The sequence below is a fragment of the Tursiops truncatus genome, chromosome 18 (assembly GCF_011762595.2).
Source record: "Tursiops truncatus isolate mTurTru1 chromosome 18, mTurTru1.mat.Y, whole genome shotgun sequence".
Classification (NCBI taxonomy): Eukaryota; Metazoa; Chordata; class Mammalia; order Artiodactyla; family Delphinidae; genus Tursiops; species Tursiops truncatus.
In genome coordinates, this window is record NC_047051.1 from 13103690 (window position 1) to 13124408 (window position 20719).

The 20719-nt window shown below is 37.7% G+C and overlaps 2 protein-coding genes across 3 annotated transcripts in view; one reads left to right on the top strand and one right to left on the bottom strand.

Moving 5' to 3' along the window:
• Positions 1-20719, top strand: part of LOC109550234 (uncharacterized) — a 529004-nt gene that overhangs the window by 457451 nt on the left and 50834 nt on the right. The window contains exon 9 of the mRNA XM_073795485.1: positions 7853-7961. The gene's annotated coding sequence lies outside the window, so the exon portion shown is untranslated. The remainder of the gene's footprint in view (positions 1-7852; positions 7962-20719) is intronic.
• TRPC4 (transient receptor potential cation channel subfamily C member 4) overlaps positions 2324-20719 on the bottom strand; it is a 163293-nt gene continuing 144897 nt past the window's right edge. For both annotated transcript variants that reach the window (XM_073795065.1, XM_019936702.3), the window contains exons 7-11: positions 19689-19884; positions 15847-16041; positions 5267-5308; positions 5052-5141; positions 2324-3577 (exon numbers count right to left, since the gene is read on the bottom strand). In XM_073795065.1, coding sequence (XP_073651166.1) covers positions 2855-3577; positions 5052-5141; positions 5267-5308; positions 15847-16041; positions 19689-19884 — 1246 coding nt within the window. In that variant the 3' untranslated portion in view covers positions 2324-2854. The remainder of the gene's footprint in view (positions 3578-5051; positions 5142-5266; positions 5309-15846; positions 16042-19688; positions 19885-20719) is intronic.

The following is a 20719-nucleotide window of genomic DNA, read 5'->3' on the forward strand; positions in this document are numbered from 1 at the left end:
GTAATATCTATATTTTGTTTAAACTCATAAATACCTCTGTCAGTGACATCCGAGGATTGTTAGAAACCATCATTTCTGGAATACTGAAAAGCAGGGTGTTAACCTGCTCCGAAGAAATCCTTCTACTATCACCGTGTTTACCTGTAGAACATCATCACCCTAACCTGATATAAATAAGCTACTGGGAAAAAATTTTTGGTTGCTTTTATTGTTGGTGGTGTTATTGGAAGGAACAGAGGAAATTTGGAATTAAATTTCTTGTAAAGTATGTATCATAGTGATATATATGATGTTTACCGTTGGGGGAAGAACATACACACACAACAGAGGCAGCAAAAAAGGAATCATTGGAAAATACCGCACATACTGAGAGTATGACTACAATTCCCCTACTACTATATGTCTGACTTAGAACAACTCGAGTATTTAAATCACTGTCTCCCAGGGCTTATTCTGAGTCCTAACATATTTGAGGTAAAGGTGTTCCTGAAGCAGTCAGAACATTCATTAAGCTTACTGTGTTTCTCTAAACCTCCCTGGCCCATTCCTAAATCCCTAGGACAAAATCCAGATTTAGGAATGAGCAGCATGTCAGTGCCTCTGGCTTTCCTGAAAACTAAAATCTAATATTTCAAGTTGAATTCTGATATCCCATATCAAATCCATTAAAAAAATCTACTAACTTCTATAATGTAATTGTCTAAAGAGTCAAATACATTGCCTCTTTAATTTTGCATATTCCTTTTGCTTTACAAGAAGGGACACAAATTTATGGAGTTTACCAAACTCATTCTCTCACACTGTAGCATTTCAGAAGTGGCAACAGTAACGTCTATTGTACACATTGTTTTGCTTGGTCTGCATTCTGAGAGGCAGTACAATAAAGCAGTCAAGGGCATGGCCTTGAAGGACTCATCATAGCTTCATCACTAGCTGGGCACCTCAGCTTAGTCAGTGCTTGCCTCGATTTCCTCATCCAAAGAAGTGGGGATAAGAATAGTAGCTACTTCAGAGGGTTGTCATGAGCAGTACATGTGTGTTAGTACACGCATAGCACATAAGACAGTGGCTGGCATTGCTATTGCTGTTAGTCCTTATTCTTGATGTACGGCAATCAGAAACTGGGGTTTGTAATACTACGCAGTTTTTGGTCAGTGCTAAATCATATATGATTTGTCTAGCCCATGGAGGTGATCTTTGACGAAACAAACTCAGCATGTTTCTGTTGATTTGAAATAAATGCTATTGCATGTGGTGAGGAAACTTCTATTTCCATGGTGGCTTAAGTAGATACAAGTTATAGAATTTAAATTTTAAGAAGTTGCCAGCACCTTTTTTGATATTAGGTGAAAACACTTCCTTTTCCGTGAATGAGTATAATATAAGGTAAATTACCTTATAAACAATAGAAGAAAAAAGCAATGAAGATTTGTCCCCATGGGGAAAACCGTATATCTATACCTACTGTTAAAATTAATAATGATTTTTGGGTGATTTTAATTCTAAAGAAATACCAGTCACTGGGGTAAAGAAGAAGAAACTACTAGGTTTTTGTACTTCTTTTGAATTACAAAAATGCACTGATTGAAAATAGGATTTAACTTTGCTTAGATTTAGATTATTAGAATGAATTCATTTTCATCTGGATGTTATGAACATGCAGTCATCTCGCTTTGTTTAAGGTGCTTAAATTGTTCCAATTTATTGTTATTTTCTAGAAATTTTGCCACATTTTTGAAATTCGCTTATTCACAAAGCCTAATATTTATACTGATTGGCAGGTGAATCTGAAAAAGGTCAGAAAAAAAACATTAAAATAAAAATTATTTTCTGACAAAATGCCATTAAAAATCATCAGTGGGCTTCTCTGGTGGCGCAGTGGTTGAGAATCTACCTGCCAGTGCAGGGAGCACGGGTTCGAGCCCTGGTCCAGGAAGATCCCACATGCCGCGGAGCAACTGGGCCCGTGAGCCGCAACTACTGAGCCTGCGCGTCTGGAGCCTGTGCTCCGCAACAAGAGAGGCCGCAATAGTGAGAGGCCCGTGCACCGCGATGAAGAGTGGCCCCCACTTGCCGCAACTAGAGAAAGCCCTTGCACAGAAACGAAGACCCAACACAGCCAAAAAAATAAAAATGAATAAATTAATTAAAAAAATCATCAGTCATCAACATTTATTAAGACAAACATTTCCTTTACTTACTGAAAGGAAAAACTGGGCAACCTAAAACTCTAGAAATTATACCTGACTTTCATTTTAAAAGTCTGAGCTTGACTCTGAGAAGGAGGCTTGTTTGCTTAAACTGTGTATGATAATGTTTTACATGTTCTTAAAAAAACAAATTGGATAATATTTGTGTTTTAAAGCCAAATTGTAGGGCTAAGTGAAAAGTCCTTGCTGAGTAACCATCTCTAGAGACCCTAAAAAATTGTGAAAAGCACTATTTCAGCTACATTGTTTTTTGCATATAAAAATATCTATTATAGGAGTCAACTAGCACATATATTGAGTCACATTTGTTTTAATTGAAAAAGAGAGCTAAAAATTTCCTGTAAGTTATTGCAACAGTACAAGAATACAAGGTGCATTTATTTATTAACAAGAATACAAGGTGCATTTATTTATTAACAGCAACAACAACAAATTGTAAAACAAATTGTGAAAGCAAAAGCGGGCTACAAAACAAGGGTGTTTGATAGCCTTTGCCTTATTTAAACATGACATGTCAATAGGCCCCAGTTGATAAATGCTATAAAGTGTATGTTAGCATTGGCTCATTCACCTTTAAACATCCCCCACCCAGTGCACTATGGAAGATGTGTGTTATGGATGAGAAATGCTTCCTCTGTCAAGTATCACAATCTTGTGGTCACGTAATCTTCATGGGTGACCATGTCTGTGAGGTTTGCATCGTAGTCTACACTGCAGTCCTCTTCCTTTGCGTGTTTCTCCTTTGGTATGATTGGAACCGTGTCCTCCACCACCACCTTCTCCGACTTGAATGAACACACTCTCTTGCCAACCTGTAAACCCAGGGAATCCGTATTTCTTTCTCGATGATCTACTAATATACACTGTTCGCTGAGACCTGGGATGTTCAAGTCACCCCGGGAAGCTAACCCTCGAGATTCCAGTTGGATGTTTGTCTCTAGTGGTGCTTCAGCTTGTTGACGAGCCACCTCTTCCGAAACGGAGAAGATTTGGTTTGCATTTTGCTCGGCAGCGTGTTGTTTTGATCGTCTATGAAATAACCCGAAGTTTTTGATATCGGTCACAAAATTCACTTTTCTCTGCTTCTCCCTCGGTGGCTCCTGCACCACCAGGGCGGAGCCGTTGCTGATGGTGTGTCTTTCGGAGGCGATCGCTGCTGATCGTGGGTGAATCAGGGTGGTTAAGTCGAAGAGGCTAAAGTTCTTTTTCTTGTCCTTGCTACTACCTTCGTTATCACTCTTTTCATCCGAGTCTGCGGAGTTAGAAGAATCCTTCGTGCCCTGAGCAGATTGGACCGTAGAGAGTTTGCTTCCTCTTAGTAACCCCAGGACTTCAAAGCGGAAGCTAGAAATGTCTTGCTTCAGTTCCTAAGTGAAATGGAAAACGACAGAATTAGTCTGTGACCTAAACAAATAAACGTTAAGAATCATCTGCTCGTTTCATATATGGATCTGACACATCTTCATTCATTTTTGAGAGCTAGGCGTCCACTCTGCTATGGTTCTGTTTAGAATTGTCAGTTCTCTCAGGGGCACTTGTGTCTATTTGTTATCTCCTAATTTCCCTATCGGAGTTCTGTAGTAATAGGAGACTTCCTACGGTTGATGTAAAAAGAAACAGGAAGAGTTTTCTTTCCCATCACTCTGGTGGAGTATGTTGGGTTTCTTTGGAACTACAGTTTCAAATTCTTTCTCTGCAAAATATTCATCTGCTTTCAAGTCATCTTACATTCTCTCAGGGACATTTTGCTGTCCAAGGGGATATCTAAAACAAAATAATTAAAAGTGGAGTCTACCCTTCCAAGAGTTGGCAGTTAGTTTCAATTGTTTATTACCTTGGAGTTGATTTTATCCCAACCTCTGGGGATAAAAAAATCAGCCACTAAATCCTGGGAATTGATTCAGAGCACACAGCACTTCCTAGATTCATCCCTTTATCTTTTGGAGCAGCTGAATTCTCAGTCCTAACCTGCTGGTTGCCTTGTGGTGGCCTCCTGCCACCAGTGCATCTCCCAAAGCATCAGGAATCGTTTAACTCCAAAATTCAGAGGTGTGGCAGCAAAGAACGTTTTGGATCCTAGCCAACTTTCAATCTGTGCTTTAAGTTTTGCAATTTATCTCTCTTCTTACCTAACTGGCTGCTTTTATTTATTCTCTGTTAAGCCTGCTGTTTTTCTTCGTCAAAGTTCTCCTGTAGGGTTTTTTATTTGTTTGTTTTTGCCTGTGAGATCTTATTGACTTTAGTCTTCCAAAATCTCTAGCAACTCATGCAGGCTAACAAAGGCATTTTTTATACACATGATTTGAGCAAATATATACTTCGTGTATTCTACCTTTCTTCTGTGATAGAATTGAAAAAAACAAAAACAACTCAGGGAGAAAAACTACTTTTATAAGCTACAATTAAGCTCAGACCTTAAATTTTCTTTTACCAAAGCCGTGCCGAACACAAACAAGGTTTTTGTTGTTGTTTTCAGAACGTTGGTTACTAAGTGTTTCAGGTTTAGAAATCAGACCGACATTTCCAAAAGTAAAGCTCACTCAGTAGAGTGTGGCTGGGATGAGCAATCAGAATGCCACAAGGCACTAGGATTTTCTCTGCCTCCAAGTAAGTCCCCTCGATCTTTCAGATTGTCTGTTTGAAAGCAATGTATTTTGAAAAGAAATTTTACCGCTTTTTTTTTTAATATATAAATCAATAGGGCTTGAATTTAAAAATCAGAAGACAGACAGGCTTGCTCAGAACACGTGGACCAGTTTCCAGCTCTGGTGTTAAACGTGCTGCACCCGGTTCCACGCTCTGCAGAATCTGCCTTTTGGCGACAAAGATGAAAGTGGTTACCTTAAAGTTCTCCTCAGTCAGACCTTCTTCAGTTTTGGCATCTCTAATCATTGCAGCTACGTATCGCTTTACCAGGTTCCTCATAACTTCCTGAGGCATTTGAACACAAGAGAATTGATATTCAGTGCATAAATGTGATTTTTCTCTTGAGTCAGTTCCAAAGAGGAGATTGTGCTTTATTTTAATGTAAGTGTCAAGATATAAGAATAACTTACTTGATATTGGTGATGTCTTCTTAAATTATCAGCAGCTCGCCTCTGAAAAGGGAAGGGACATTTACTTTTTGGTTATAGTGATATTGTACCATTCTGTAAAATAATGCCTGGTTCTTTTAATCAAGAATATTATTTCCCTCATGTCTGCAAAGTGGGAATTTTACTGGACAACAGACAATAAATAGCTAGAGAGAGTGCTTCATATGAATCAAAAGAATGAATGAACCAAAACAACAAAGGGCAAGGTTATAATTCCTACAGCATTTAACATATAGAATAAGTTAATGATGATGGCAAGATTGTTCATTTAATATAAGTGATGAAGAATTAAGTAATCATACTTAGTATGTATCCCAAATCATTTTAAATGATCCTAAGAGATGCAGATGGGACATATCAAATACAAAATAAATGTCAAATAAAAATAATGATTTGACGGGTAAAAATCTAGCATTATAACAATATGAAGATCTTCATCAATAGCAACATTAAGAATTTAACCATGATATAAAACATGTAATCAGAAACACTGTTAGTGAACTCCCCAACACTTAATTTCAAGCAGATGTACATTAAGAGGAGATTGCTGTTTTAATTAGATGGTTGAATTTAATAAAATAAAATAAAAGGTTCTGATCAAAGATAGGGTTCATTAGATTTTAAAAAAAATAAATGTGACTCTGAGCTATCATTTTGAAGAGATCAGAACGGTTTGGGAGCAGAGCTGGTGTTAGCAGAGAGCAATGATTATGGAGTGTAAAATGGAGAAAGATGTTTAAGGACTAGAAAATGTCCATTATAAATTGAGTTAAATAATAAATGACAAATGATATATTTGCAGATTTCACTAGTATTCTAAAGATACTAGAAAAAAAGCTATCATAATCCCAATTTTATGCATGTCAAATAAATATCAGTATTGATTCTTAAGGAAGAAAACTAGCCAAAGTAATGTAAAATAAAAATACTTCTGTTACAAGGGAATGAATTTGGTAAATTGTGAGAAAGCAGAAGAGATAACATAACGGGCTTCCCTGGTGGCGCACTGGTTGAGAGTCTGCCTGCCGATGCAGGGGACACGGGTTTGTGCCCTGGTCCGGGAAGATCCCACATGCCGCGGAGCGGCTGGGCCCGTGAGCCATGGCCGCTGAGCCTGTGCGTCCGGAGCCTGTGCTCCGCAACAGGAGAGGCCACAACAGTGAGAGGCCCGCGTATAACAAAAAAAAAAAAAAAAGAGAGAGATAACATATCTTGAGTTTAATTAAGTCTTTTGATCTTGTTCTTTACTAAATAATCATAGGCTGTTAAAATGGAATTTTGAAAAGAGCTGTGCATACATCACTGTGAAATGATATTAGACAAAAAATCAAACAATTCAAAAGCAACTCTTTTTTTCTCTTTAGGGCAATAGGGGAAATTGGCCTTTTCACTGGCCATGAGAATGGATTTGTGTTTCATGACTATTAGTGACTTTTAGAAACAGATGAGACCATGCTTAACTTTCTAAAGGCCACTAATGATTGGAATACCATTCAATATTACATGAATCTTAAGAAACAAATTTTCAAATGATTATGGTATTAATTAAAAGACTGGGAAATTTGAAACTTCATACAAAACTAGAACATCTCGAAAGAAATAGAGCATGGGAATTTTATGACTGGGCCACAAGATGGAGGTATGTGACTCCTGTTTAGACACAGATCAGCTGAAACCCGAGACAAAAGCACTTCTGGAAGGAAACAAGCCTTCCAGGTCTCCTTCGCTTTTTTTTAAGTGAACACAAATACAAAAGCAATCTGTACGCGACCTTGTTTAGCACTCTCAGTGTAAGTATTGTACAGGAGATCGTATTCCATGGTTTAAGTAAATAGAAACTCTGAATTTAATATAGAATTTAGTCGACTCAATTTTTATTATCTTGGGGTTCTATAGCATTTTGCTAGTTTAATTTGTAAAAAGCCAATAAAAACTAGTCAGCAGAGAGCAGTTTGAAATCATGAGTTAACTTTAAATTTCCTTAATGCAAAACTAAAACTAGGGATGACAAAATCAGAAAATTATGAGTAATAAGTGAAAATTATCATGATGCATTTTAGTATTAAAATGAGCACAAACTGTCTTCCCTTCAGTAGAACCTTACTCATACATGAACTTTAAAATTGTAATGCAAATATAAAAAGATCAAAGATCACACTTTAAAAACTAATTCCAGGTTGACTTTTCTAGGAAAAAAATTTTTTTAAGCAAAATAGTCTGCCAGAAGGAAAGAACATAGAAAAAGTTTACTATGATAACAGTAAAAATTTATTCAATATCCATAGCCCAGGTTTAAGGCTAAGTTAATATAGTTAATTGTTTTTGACAACCAATTTGTTTCCACAACTAGATGGTCATACTACAAAACAGTTTTCAGTATTGCGAGATTATATCAGCCAACCGAACTTCGCTATCCTAGGAAGAAAATAAGAATGGATGCAGTTAACCATCTTCTGAGTACTGAAAGCAAAAATGAATGCAATGAATTCACCAATGCTTATTGACCATTACTATCAGGGCTAACTGTGGCTTTTTTCTTACTTTCAGGGAGGTAATGTGGTGTGATGTTAAGAACACCTGGGATTGAAGGTGACTAAGCCTGAATGAGGAATTTATTTCTGAGACCCTCTCCCTTCCACATTTTTTATCTTGCAAGGTAAAGATAAACTCACTGAATGATTTTGAAGATTAAATGAGATAAGAGATTTAAGGCTTCTATTACTAACTAATGTTAGTTCCTGTTCTTTCTCCATTATTTTCCCTTTGTGATTAATATTATGATTTAACATACCTAAAAAATATGTTTTAAAAAAATATTCTTGAATCACAAAACCTGTGGATCGTTTAACACATATTGGAATTGCCTCTGGAAAAGTAAAAGAATGTACTTAGGGGTAATTATCTTTGAGTGATTTGCATGGCATTTTATGCTTGAGAAGAACATTTTCTTTAGCTAGAGAGTTGGACGCTTTAGCCTAGGCAATAGAGATTTGTAAATAAGAAATTCATATTTAAGTGATAGGGTGAAGGGATGGTCCTGGTAAATATGGATAGATATAACACAAATTCTGTAGGCAGTTATTTTTGTTTTATTAAGACTTTATTATTTTTTAGAGCAATGCAAGATTCACAGCGAATTGTAGGGGATGGTACAGAAATTTCCCTTAAACCCCTGTCGCCACACACTCTTAGCTTCCCCCACTATCGACATCCCCAACCAGAGTGATGCATTTGTTACAACTGATGAACCTACAATGACACATCACTATCACCCAAAGTCCATAGTTACATTATGTTCACTCTTTGTGTTGTACATTCTATGGGTTCTGAATGGAAAGGAGGGGACAGTACGAGTCCCAGGGGGACAGGGAATGTTGAGGGGAAACAGAGCTGGAGGCCTGCTGCTGGGGTGGGAGCATGACTAAGACTTCTAGCCTGGCTGCTGAGATGTTGGTGCTATTAGAAAAATAATAAAGAATTCAATTTGGGACATGCTGACAAAGGACGTTAAGGTGGAGATGCCACTGTTTATTTTATATTTTGGGGGAAGGTTAGGACTAAAGAAAAAGATTTGAGGATTATATGCATAGGTACAAGAGTGGATACAATCACAAATCCACATTTCTTGGCATTGCTAAAGGGAAACCATCATGAACAATAAAATCTTCGATAAATTGTGAATACATCTATTAGGAATGCATAAAATATTCCTTTCATTTTAAATTAGCTTTCTCAGGCTAATATTAAAATTAATTTAATTATCTAAATTCTCAGAATCTACCAAAGGTCAAGGAACACAAGATCGGGTTTCAAATATCAATACATGACGACTGACGTGTAGGCATTAAGAACAGACATGTTACTTATTAGAACGGAAGAGCTGGTCCAGTCTCATTGCCTCATTTATAAGCAAGGAAACCAAGGTCCACACAGTTGAGTGAGTAACGAAAATACTACAATGTTCTAAAGGCAGTGCCAGTCCTAGAATCCCAGGCTAGAATTTACTCTTTACTCCTTGCTTTTTTGATCAAGTTGACACTAAGAGACATATAAGAACATCTGTTCTGCATCCTATGACTTTGCCTCTTTCTCCCAACACATCTTAGTTTGTGGTCAGCATCCTTTCCAGACTGGATCCTCTTTTATTTGAACAAAAATTAACCACAAAATGCATGGCATATGTTGTACTAGTTTCCTAGGGCTACCATGCAAAGTACCACAAAGTGCATGGCTTAAAACAACAGAAATTTATTATCTCACACTTCTGGAGGCAGAAGTCTCGAATCAAGATGTTGGCAGTTCCATGTTCCCTCCGAGACTCACAGTAGAATCCTGCCTTTCCTCTTCCTAGCTTCTAGTGGTATCTTAATCTCTGATGCTCCTTGGTTTATGCCTGCACAATTCCAATATCTACTCCATCACCACAGGACGTGCTTCCTGTGTTTCCAGGTCTTCAAATGTTCATGTCCTTATGATGTCTCTCCTCCAGTAGGAGCTCATCTTAACAAATCACATCTGCAAAGACCCTGTTTCCAAATAAGGTCATATTCTGAGGTGCTGGGGATTTTGAGTTCAAAGTATCTTTATGGGGGAGACACAATTCAATCCGTAATATATGCACTCTTTGCCATAAACATAATGATCATTTTTGGCAACCGGTGACATCGTTAAATATTTATAATAGAGCTGCCACCAGCAACACCTCTCTGTTGGGTAAAGATCAGCTGCACTTCGAAAGGATTTACTCTCATAAGGGAAAGCATTACATCTTATAACTCTCACTGGAAGTGACTAAGAACAGAATGGACCAATGTGTGTTTATAAAAGTAATATAATGACGGACAGTTCATTAAAAAATACCTAAGTGGGTAAGAGGTATTTAATTTTTTCAAGCCATTCACATGTTAAACTTCAATTGATAAGTGATCTGCAATGACTAGGGGTTCTCTGTTTTTACTAAACAGTAACGAACGAGGTAGAATTATAGCATGATAGGCCTGGGTTAGGAATAAGGACTTTCCTGTGGATGAGTTCATGTTTACAGCGTTACTGAGAAATTTGTGGAATTGCGTTTGGCAGCTTTTTCTGAAATAACTTGGGTTGATTTTCTGTTATGTTTAAGAAAAATGAGCCACGTGACTGATCAGGGACCTTCCTTCCCTAACTTGATGTCTAGGAAAAATATTTTGGAGGAAGATGTGCACTTTAAGATGGCAGTTTTCTCCACGAATTACATCGGAAGTCTGGCTCGGTTCTTTGGCAGGGTGGCTTTGAACGCAGGTGCCCAGGGCACACCTGCCCACCACATTAGCAGATCTCTCTCTTTGCAGGTTCCTCCTGCTTTGTTAGGACAAGACAATGGCAGTATTTGGATCACAGAACTAATGATAAAGGAAACGACCAACTAGTGAGAAGCCTTGCTGCCCAGAGGTAACCTCTCATTTCAATAGAAGTGTCAGGTTGCTTTAGAGCAGGAAGGGTTTTGCAGCTATGAAAGAAAGGGCTCTGGGGAATCCATAGTGACATTTTGTCACTCTTTATCTCTCATTTTCCCGGGGTCCAATATGCGGAATGTCAGGCTTACTCCATGTAGCTCGTTCCCTGCAGTCAATTGTCAGTGCCGTTTTCTCTCATTTCCACTCTGGTTTTGGTCTATCACTGATTTTAAGCCCATGAATTATGCCTTTTATTCTCTGCTTTGCTCAGTGAATCCCTGAAAGGGGGCAGCTTGCTGTGCTCTTCTTTTAAAAAAAACAAGTAAAAAGGCAAGGGGCCATTTCAGGATGTGATCCCTCTGTAAAGATTGTAGTTTGGCTCATTTATAGATGAATCTATACATATTGTTCTCTATAAACATACTTTCTAAGCATATAAAAATAAATGATATAAGAAGCTGAAGGTTGCCTTGTCAAAGCAAGTATTCAGGATCTCACTCTGGAAATAGCAAGAAGAAATTTGTTCCTCTAGATTCCCACTTAGGAAAGAAAATTTAATTGAAAGTTCCATCAGCAAATCTTACAGCAATAAATTAGGGATTGAGAGGTACCCATGGATGGACACAGTCATATCTGTAAGATTTGTTGGTAGGCCTATGAAAAGACACATTTTGATAATTATAAAACATGAAGTCTGAAAGGTACTCTTAGCATTTTTTCTTTAGTAATGATAGGTGATGTTAACCCATTCACTGCTCCTAATTCTCTTGCAGTGACTTAACTGAATGTATTTCTGTGGCAACTGGTCAGGCATGAGTATCCATCCCATCTGTGACCCCAGGGTTGAGTGATGCTAAGGGGCCCTAATAGAGATGGTGTTTCGTGTTCCCCTCACTGTGTGCTCCAGAGAAAACAAGAAAGTGGAAAACATAAAACTAGAGGTTAAAACCATTTTTTTATGATTTTGTTAAAAGACCTGGTAGTTTTTTGGTTCAGTATATTGCCCATTAACTTTAGCATTCTATTTGGAAACCTGGTCTATGGCATTAAAAATGATTCATATTAATTAAACACTGGCAGAATCTTATTGCATTAACATCTTTTTACTTTAAATTATCTAGACCTCTTGGACAACAAGTACAAACATGGCTTTTAGTTTAAAAAGCTGAGCTAGATACCAATGCTTTTTTTAACAGGAGTTTCTAATTAAAGTTACAGGCTGGAAGTGCTTGTTAAAATGGAAATTCCTGATGATTGTCAGACACACTAAAGTTTGAGAACGACTGTTTTAATACTGAGAAGAGTATTTGCTGATAACATGTGTTTAAATTCTACAAGTAATATAAAAAACCAGAAGGCTATAAAATGTTGCTTATTTTATGATTGTACTTTCAATATGCTGCCTCTTTGGTGGGATTTTCACGATTTCGCAGAAACAAGGCATCTCTCCATCATGGGCTTGCTCCCGCAATAAAAGTGTTGTTCAATAAAGCATTTCTGCTTCATTTCTGCCTTCTCCCATAAAGCATTCCAAAGGAAAACTTAATTTACCTGGAATTCCCAGTCACCCATAAAAGGAAGTCCAAAGTTTAAAAAAAAAAAAGTTAATGAGTTTTCAGAGCTAGTTGTATCAGTTATTATCCATAAATCGCAAGATAAGATCACCAATGTTGGGCTCCCAGACTGTGGCCAATCAGTAACCCTGAGAGCACTGGCTTCAGCTTTGCAGGGAGGGATCAACAGGGTAACATTCAGGCAGGTGCTGGTGACAAGAGTATGTGAAGCACAAGTGGGAAGGTTTAGAGAAAATGCCTCCAAGAAGGTATAAACTCTACCTCCAGGTCAGCTTTAATTTTCTTCTTCACAAATGTGAAGCAAGTTGGAATGAGAGCAGAAGGTAGGCCAGCCTGTTAAACAAGGGCTTTGGGATACAGGAATCTAAGAGGCAGCGGAAAACAGTGGTGGAATCTGCAAAAGCTGTTGAGAAAAATCAAAAGGTGGACACACAACATGGAGGGTATCGTTGCAAGGTCATCTGAGTTTTCAGGGAAACAAGAGAGGGCAATGAAACGCACATGGGATGGGGAAACAAAAGACCCGAGTTTTTCCCCAGCTCTGTCGCCTAAAACACTGCACAAGGTAAACAAGCTCTTTTTTAAAGGAAATAGTTGAGCTAAATGATTTCTAAGGTCCCTTTGAAGTGTCATGGCGTCTTCTAAGCCGTGCCTTCGTTATACACAGTGACTGCCAGTGGTACTTCAAAGTCACCTTTCAGTTAATGGATGTGTGTCTATCTCCTTGTCTTCATCTGTCTACAAGATGAACTATCAGGTCGATTCACCAAATTGAAATGAATTCACAGCACTCACTTTTGGAATTATTTTCTCATTTAACTCCTCCATTAATATTACAAACTTCTTCTTAATTTACTTTTTATTTATCTTACATTTTTCTTTGCAAATAATACATACTATTTATTTCCATCTAAAACCTAAATGTATAAAACTCAAGTAAGGGTATGCATACCACAATACGTCCTTCTCATTCTGGAGATGCAGTCTAGGTAAAAGGTAAATGTACAGCACTGAGTTTGATTAGGTTGGTGCTTCACCCAAGCCTCCACTTGGCAGAGAAGAGGCGGGATTGAGAGTAGGAAGAGAATGGAGAAGAGAGAGGTGACTCACAATATTGATTTAGTTTGTCATAAATTCCCAAAGCATAAAAATATCCATTACCAAAGGTTAGTAAAATTTATATGGCTAGGGAAGAAGGAGTGATTTGAGGTCACAATTAATTGTGAATTACCTTTCTGTGCACCAGCTTGGATCAAAATATTCAAATTTAGAGACAGAGACATTAAAAAGAAACTTGTTTTTCTGACCAGGAATGTATAGAAAAGAAAGCTCTTTAAGTTATACCATTTACCCTTTGAATTACTGTTTTCATAGGAAAGCCCAAGTCAATGTTAAGCTCCTCTTTGCATGTAAGAAATGATGGTAATATACTCCTAAAAATATGTCAACAGTGGGAGGATTCTGGGGGACGGGAGAGAGAGTTGGAAGTCAAATTCTTAGAGTGGTCCTCCATTATTTTAGTGGCAGCACAGATGGCGCTCTTAAAATATTAGAGCAGGGCCCTATATTTTTTTTACAAGTTCCATGGCATCTTAAAACCCAAGATTCCTTCTGCTATTGCCTAAAATTAAAATATTAAAGACAAATTTCTTTTGCGTGTGGCTTTTATCTGGGTGCCCAGAAACTCTTTTTCAATTGAAATACTCCTATGAGAGAAAGCATAATAAGATAGTGCTAATAATTAATATCTCTTCAAGGATTGATAAAATAAATTTCTTATGAATTTAAGAATAAGATGAGAGAAAGGACAAGTATATTGTGATATGGAAGGGAGTAAGCCAGAGTTCGGCATCTCTGCATCTTTTCCCGTCTATCTCAAGGAAAACATAAATTAATTCTCACACCGTTCTCATGGCCTCTTGCCTATAACTATACGGTAATGTTAAATATGTCATGTAACATGTATTATAGTAAGACGTTCTCATATCTGTGTCCCCCACGTTAAAAACAATACCCTCAAGGATGGAAACCATGCCTTCGTATATCTCCTCCCACCTCTAATTCCTAGCTCAGCTCCTGGCATGTGGAAAATGTACAGTAATTGCTTATTAAACCCAAATCATTATATTTATTTTATGAACATATTTTTTTAATAAATTGAACTTATTTTTTAAGAGGAAAATAAGACACTTGGAGTACAATAATTTTGCTGTAAGGTCAGTGATAAACTCTATAAATTAGTATGAGGATTGCAAGGTAAGGCTTCACCATAACCTGACTTCCATTTCTAAGATCAGATAGACACCCAATTTCCAAGTTCATGGAGTGACGGTTTCTAGGAAAGAATATAACTGCCTCTCCTAACCACACTGTTTGCTATACCCCCTTGCCAGTCAATTTCTCTTTAGAATTAGAATTGTTACAGAGATGACGGGACAATCAATGCCACTTTCAGGAGAGAAAGCCCCATCTGATGCTGATAACAGTGCCTGGTGGGCAATGAAATTAATGAAAAAGAAGAATCACGAAGGGCATAACTAACAGTCATAAACTAAGTTAAATAAAATTAAAAATAATTAATTTTAATTAAATAACTGATATTACTTGATTCTAATATAAAGGCATATTAGAATACTTCCAAAGCAATTTCTCTGAGAAGGTCCAAGTGACTAATGAATGTTAGGGTATTAATTTCTAAAACATGAGAACTTTGAAAATTAGGAAATTGAGTGAGAAAGAAATGAAGAATGACAGGTCAGTGGTTTGGCTGGAACAAAGCCTTAAATCCATGCCTTTTCTGTTGGAGTTGCTTGAACTCTTGCTTTCCAATAGGAAAGAAATGTCCCAGGGAAGTATAATCTTCCAGTATAACAGGGGCATGGCTCTGAACAGTCCTAATAGTTTTTACAAACACAACTTCTCGGCATTTAGTATAACTGGGAGTTAGAAGCAAAATGTTGAACAATTGAACATATTCTGAAATCACTGCACTTGAATGTGGCACAGCATTTTCAAGTTATAATATTTGTTCAATCACTGAATTGAGAAATTTTTATCAAGCATTCTCCACTCTGTGCGGGGGCCTAGGTTAGGCGCTAAGAATGTGAGGTATCTGAAACAGATCCTTTCCCTTACAATCCAGAGACAGAAACAGACGATGAGTCAGTCATGCCACAGGTAACCTGAGGTTATAATTCTGAATAGAGCTAGAAATTAAGGTTCTAAGAGAGAATGTACTAGTTCTCCAAGCCTTGACTAGTGGGTTTGGAGAGGCCTATGTACAGTGTGGTTCCTATTAAAATAACAGTGACCGCCCTCAGTGGAGGAAATGGGTTTGTGAAACCATAGTTAACCATGGTTAAGCAGGCAGTTTCTTAGACACAGTAGCTGTGCAATAAATGTGCACCGGATGCACCCAGTGAGAACAAAAAGAATAAAATGCAAATGTATTCAATAAGGAATACAAACATACTCAAGCACACATTTAAAAAAAACCCAAACAAACAGTAATACCAACATGCTGTGTCCTTACCCCTATTGTTCCAAAACTTTCTGGCTTTCTTCTCATCTTTTTCTTGCACAGGTGTGTCCATATCCATTTGATCAGGTACCAGAGAGACTTGGGGCTTGGGATGACATTGAAGGGAGTAGGCAGGGTACCTCCTTCTTCAAAATAACTCATCCAAAGCTTGGTCCGAGCAAATTTCCATTCTATATCTGCATGGTCCTGAACAGGAAAACACGACAAGTGCTGACAGGTTTCTTAATTAATAAGGTGAGATAAACCTCACAGAGAGCCTGTAACCTGACTCTGAGTGGCTCTTGGAACGTTAATTAAATTGCCTGTAAAAACAACACTGACTCCCAGAGATGGTCACCTAAATTCAGACAGTGGCTTAGCCTGGAAAGGAGTCACAACTCTCTTGTCAGTTTTCATCCTGCCCACTTGCAGGAAGCAGACATTTACAATAAATCCATGTTAAAGAGACTGCAGAGATTAGTTATGACTTGAAGATGAATCTTCATTTACTGCACTATAGGCTTACATTAGCTCAGTTTCATTAGATTCTGGCCACAAGCAGGGCTTTAGGTCTTACCAAAGGCCTTGAAACCCTGCCTAGGTAGGTGCCCATGGCTCATACTTCTGGCGTTTCCAGTAAAAGTCTTACTTGATATGTTTCCATTTGAATAAACCTTGTCCACCTTTAGGCAACAGGCGTAAACTCAGAGAGAAGTTCCTCTAAGAAATGTACAGTAGGGTATCTGACACAGCACTGAACCCTCACGTAACCTTGGCCAAATGGTACCAGGTGAGAGTATGGCTAGGGGTTGCCCACAAGCCTGAGGCATCCCCCTAATTATTTATTAATAATTCTGTGTTGTTTTAATCTCCTGGAAAAACTAAGGAACATTTGTGGCAATTAGATATGGGGCAGCCAGTCTCTTCTTAAATTAGCCACAAATCTTATTTAAGCAGAAAATCTGGGAAGTAGGAGGTGGTAGAAACCAGGCGTACATACAAATTCAAAATAGTTCATTTTAACCCATTAATATTATAAAAAAACTCGAGTTTTAGAGTAGGAGAAATCAGAGTATACTTCATTCTAATCTTCCTAAATTGCTGTGTGCTGATGAATGCATATGTTGTTTATACATTCTACTCTGAATAATCTGGATTTTAGTCTAGACGCTGGACAGCTCGTGCTTTCAACAGAAGTCACTGTATCTAGAAAATGCATGGTCTTCATTTTTGCTTAGCAAACGATCGATAGATGGACGTACAGAAGCTACAGCTTCCCCTTGTCTCTCCTCTCCCATTTCTACTTCCTTCCCTATCTTTCTTCCTAAACAAGCTTATAGATTCTGCATTAATGAAGGAAAGCAGATGTTGTTTGCTGCCGCCACGGAGAATGGGACTGAGTAGAATTGGCTTCAGGTAATAAAAAGGCAGCCCCGCAGGCGAAGTGTTGGCCTGTGAGTAGCTTCTGCTCTTTCTCATTCTCAGGGAGTCACAAGTTGAGGATTATCCTGACCTCAGTATGTTCTCTTACTGCTGTCACAAAGCAGACTCTTCCTTTGGGATTCTGAAAGGGTCTATAACAACATCTACAGTGGTTAGAAAAAATGAAGGTGAAAAGTTCCCGGCTGGGGCTTCCCTGGTGGCGCAGTGGTTGAGAGTCTGCCTGCCGATGCAGGGGACACGGGTTCGTGCCCCGGTCCAGGAAGATCCCACATGCCGCAAAGCGGCTGGGCCCGTGAGCCATGGCCGCTGAGCCTGCGCGTCCGGAGCCTGTGCTCCGCAACGGGAGAGGCCACAGCAGTGAGAGGCCTGCGTACTGCCAAAAAAAAAAAAGTTCCAGGCTGGTGATAACTATAATCACCTCTGCTACCCATTTTCTAACTCTTAGTTAATGTTTAAAGCTTAGCTTAGGTATTTCCTCTCTTAGGAGCCAGCCCCGACTCTCATCTATCTCAGCTGTCTCCTCTCCCCAGCCCATGTTACAGTCCTCTTTTCTGTGCTTTTATCACATTCTCCAATTCCTTTTCTCAATATTGAAATTATTTATTGAATTTTTGTCCATCCTATATTATTTTTTCTCGAGGGCAGGGACTTCATTATTCTGGGTATCCCTAAAATCAAGCGTATGTCTGGCATATACTAGGTGCACAGTAAATATTTGATCTATGAACAAAAGAGTGAGTGAGAAGAAGGCTTTGAACATGGTCTGCATGATCGCTTTTGCCTTTCAACTGTTACATTTTCTTCTTCTTTCATGCTTTATCCTAGAGCTCTGAATTAAGGGTAGCAGGACAAAAAGAGAGAGACCTCAGGGCAAATTTTGCTATTGTGGCACAGGTGAAAATCAAATACTTGGCATGTTCATGCTCCAAGGAGGCATCACATGCAGGATGTTGGGGGTACACCTGTCTCAGGTGCTCAGTGCCTGCTCTCCTCTCAAGTAGCTTTAGAGTTTGGGCTAAACAAGAATAGAAATTTGAAGATCGTTCTCATTTCTACAAGTCACCTAGAAAGACACACCCCGCACAGGAGCAAAAAGAAAATATTACACGGTTCCTGACTAACGTTCTCTTCTTGATGAAATTGATACATTTAATGTTTTATAGGATCCAAATTGTATATACAATTTCTCTGTATATAGCTTGATAATTAGAGGCTTTCTAATATTTTTGGAAGGGTGGTCTGGAAACTAGAATCCACATTTAGCAAATGTGTTGACTAGAGGAACACAGAACTTCTGAAACAAATATACAATATATATTTATGGACTATCTAAAAAGTTTAAGATTTGTGAGATGCTTAAGTGAAGTTCCACAAATTCAGATATTCACTCGCAACTCCTAGGACCTAAGTATATTTAGTGGGAATACTCTAGTCTTGGAATCAGTAAATAAAAATCATTTCTTCTTATGTTTCATGCAGCTTTTCATCTGTGACAGGTGTCTTGCTTCCATAAAGACAGTATAATTAAAATTAGGAGTGCCGCTTCTCAAAATAACAATAATAACACCCCAGAGGATTAGCAATAGATCCAAAGATGCAATATAATTGCAGTTATTTATGGAGTAAATGGGCAGCCTGTAATTATTCTTATAAAAAGCTACTTGTCTAAAGTATACATAAGAAAGACTTAAGAAATATATTTCATTCCAGTATGGGTTTGCTTTGTCACTATTGCTAATGGCCATAGACACAGATCACTAGTAAGCAAGTTGAAGGGGATAAAGGACTTCGCCGTTCTTGTTCATTGCCATACTTCTAGTTCTTAGGACAGTACCTGGCAACAGAGTAAGTGCTTAATAAGAATTTATTGAACGAATGAATAAATAAGCTAAGTTGTTTGGATTCTAGAGTTTCAAATAAACACATATGGTACTGTATATTCTGCTACAGCATTCAGGGTTACTCCTCTCTGACTTTTGTCTGGGCTTTAAGAAACTGAAAATCCTGTGCTTTTTCACTGTGACTCCTCTCTGGGCTAGCTCTTGTATCTTGCCAAGCTAGCATGAGTTTGCTTATATCAAGATTGTAGATTAGATGGTCAGAGACAATGTAAAACCCAAAGGGCACTGCGTAGAGATGAGCTGCCTGTTCATAATCCATACGTCACCTACTGTCTGGCATAGCCAATGACTGCCTGGTAGGATAGATTTAGTATAATCATCTGTAATAGGAAAAAACTAAAATAGTATGTAGCCGAGTAGGGTAATAGTGCTTAGAAATACCAAATTAACCATTTATATTATAATTCTGATTCGTCTCATCAATAGCAATTATAGATTGTATTTCCTATGGTAATAGGATGGAGTATAGCTAGGAACGACACATTCTAGGGGGCAAGTTATTCAACTTACAGCAATAAGTTGGTAAGAATTATTCATCATAGCTATTAACATGTTAAGTAGGACAACCAGAGAGATGATGTTGTATGTCCCAAACATGGTGGCACCAACAAACTCGGTGAATTCATGCTGCGCTTTGACATTGGTCACGTATAAGTTGATGAGCCCAAATATTGACCAAAACAGGGACTGGAGTGTCTCAAATAACCTAGAATAAAGATAAAATGACATTAATGGCTACATTAATAGAACCATTATACAATAAGATAGAATGATAGAACATGATTACTATGAGGTTATAGTTGATTATTTAAAAATAAACTTAATTAAAAAAATTAAAGAAAATTGTTTCCTTATACTAGCACAAATGTGTACTTAATTTTCTCAAGAGCTTTGAAAACTATTTAGTTTCCTGGCCAGCGATGACAAATCGGACCCACAGCATGTTTTCGTATAGTCATTGAGTTAAGAATGGTTTTTACTTTTTCAAAGGGTCGGAAAAATAAATCAAAAGAAGAGTGATATTTTGTGACATGTGAAAATTATATAAATTCATATTTCAATGCACATAAAGTTTTATTGAAATACAACCATGCCAATTCATTTATACACTGTCTATGGTTTCTTTTGTGTTACAATGGCAGCAGTGAGTAGTTGCAACACAGAACATATGGCCCACAAAGCCTAAAATATTTACTACCTGTCCTTTTCATAACAAGTTTGCAAACCTGTGTCCCAGGGCACCGAGTGACAGTTAATAAATAATAAATCTGCAGGCTTAGTCTTTAAAAAATGTAAGTTCTTTTACCTGATTTTCCTTTTTGATTATAGAAGGATTAAAAATAATGTTATCTTTATGGATTTCCACATTTACAATTAAAATTGCACAGAGTGAATCCTGTATGATGACAAAATGTCTCAGAATGCTCAGATAATAAGATTTGCTATTTTTTATATATCAGGGAACATTTTCTTCATTACTTAACTTACTCCAAAAATGGAATAAGATGAAGAGTGTCTGAACCCAAATGAAGAATTGTTTC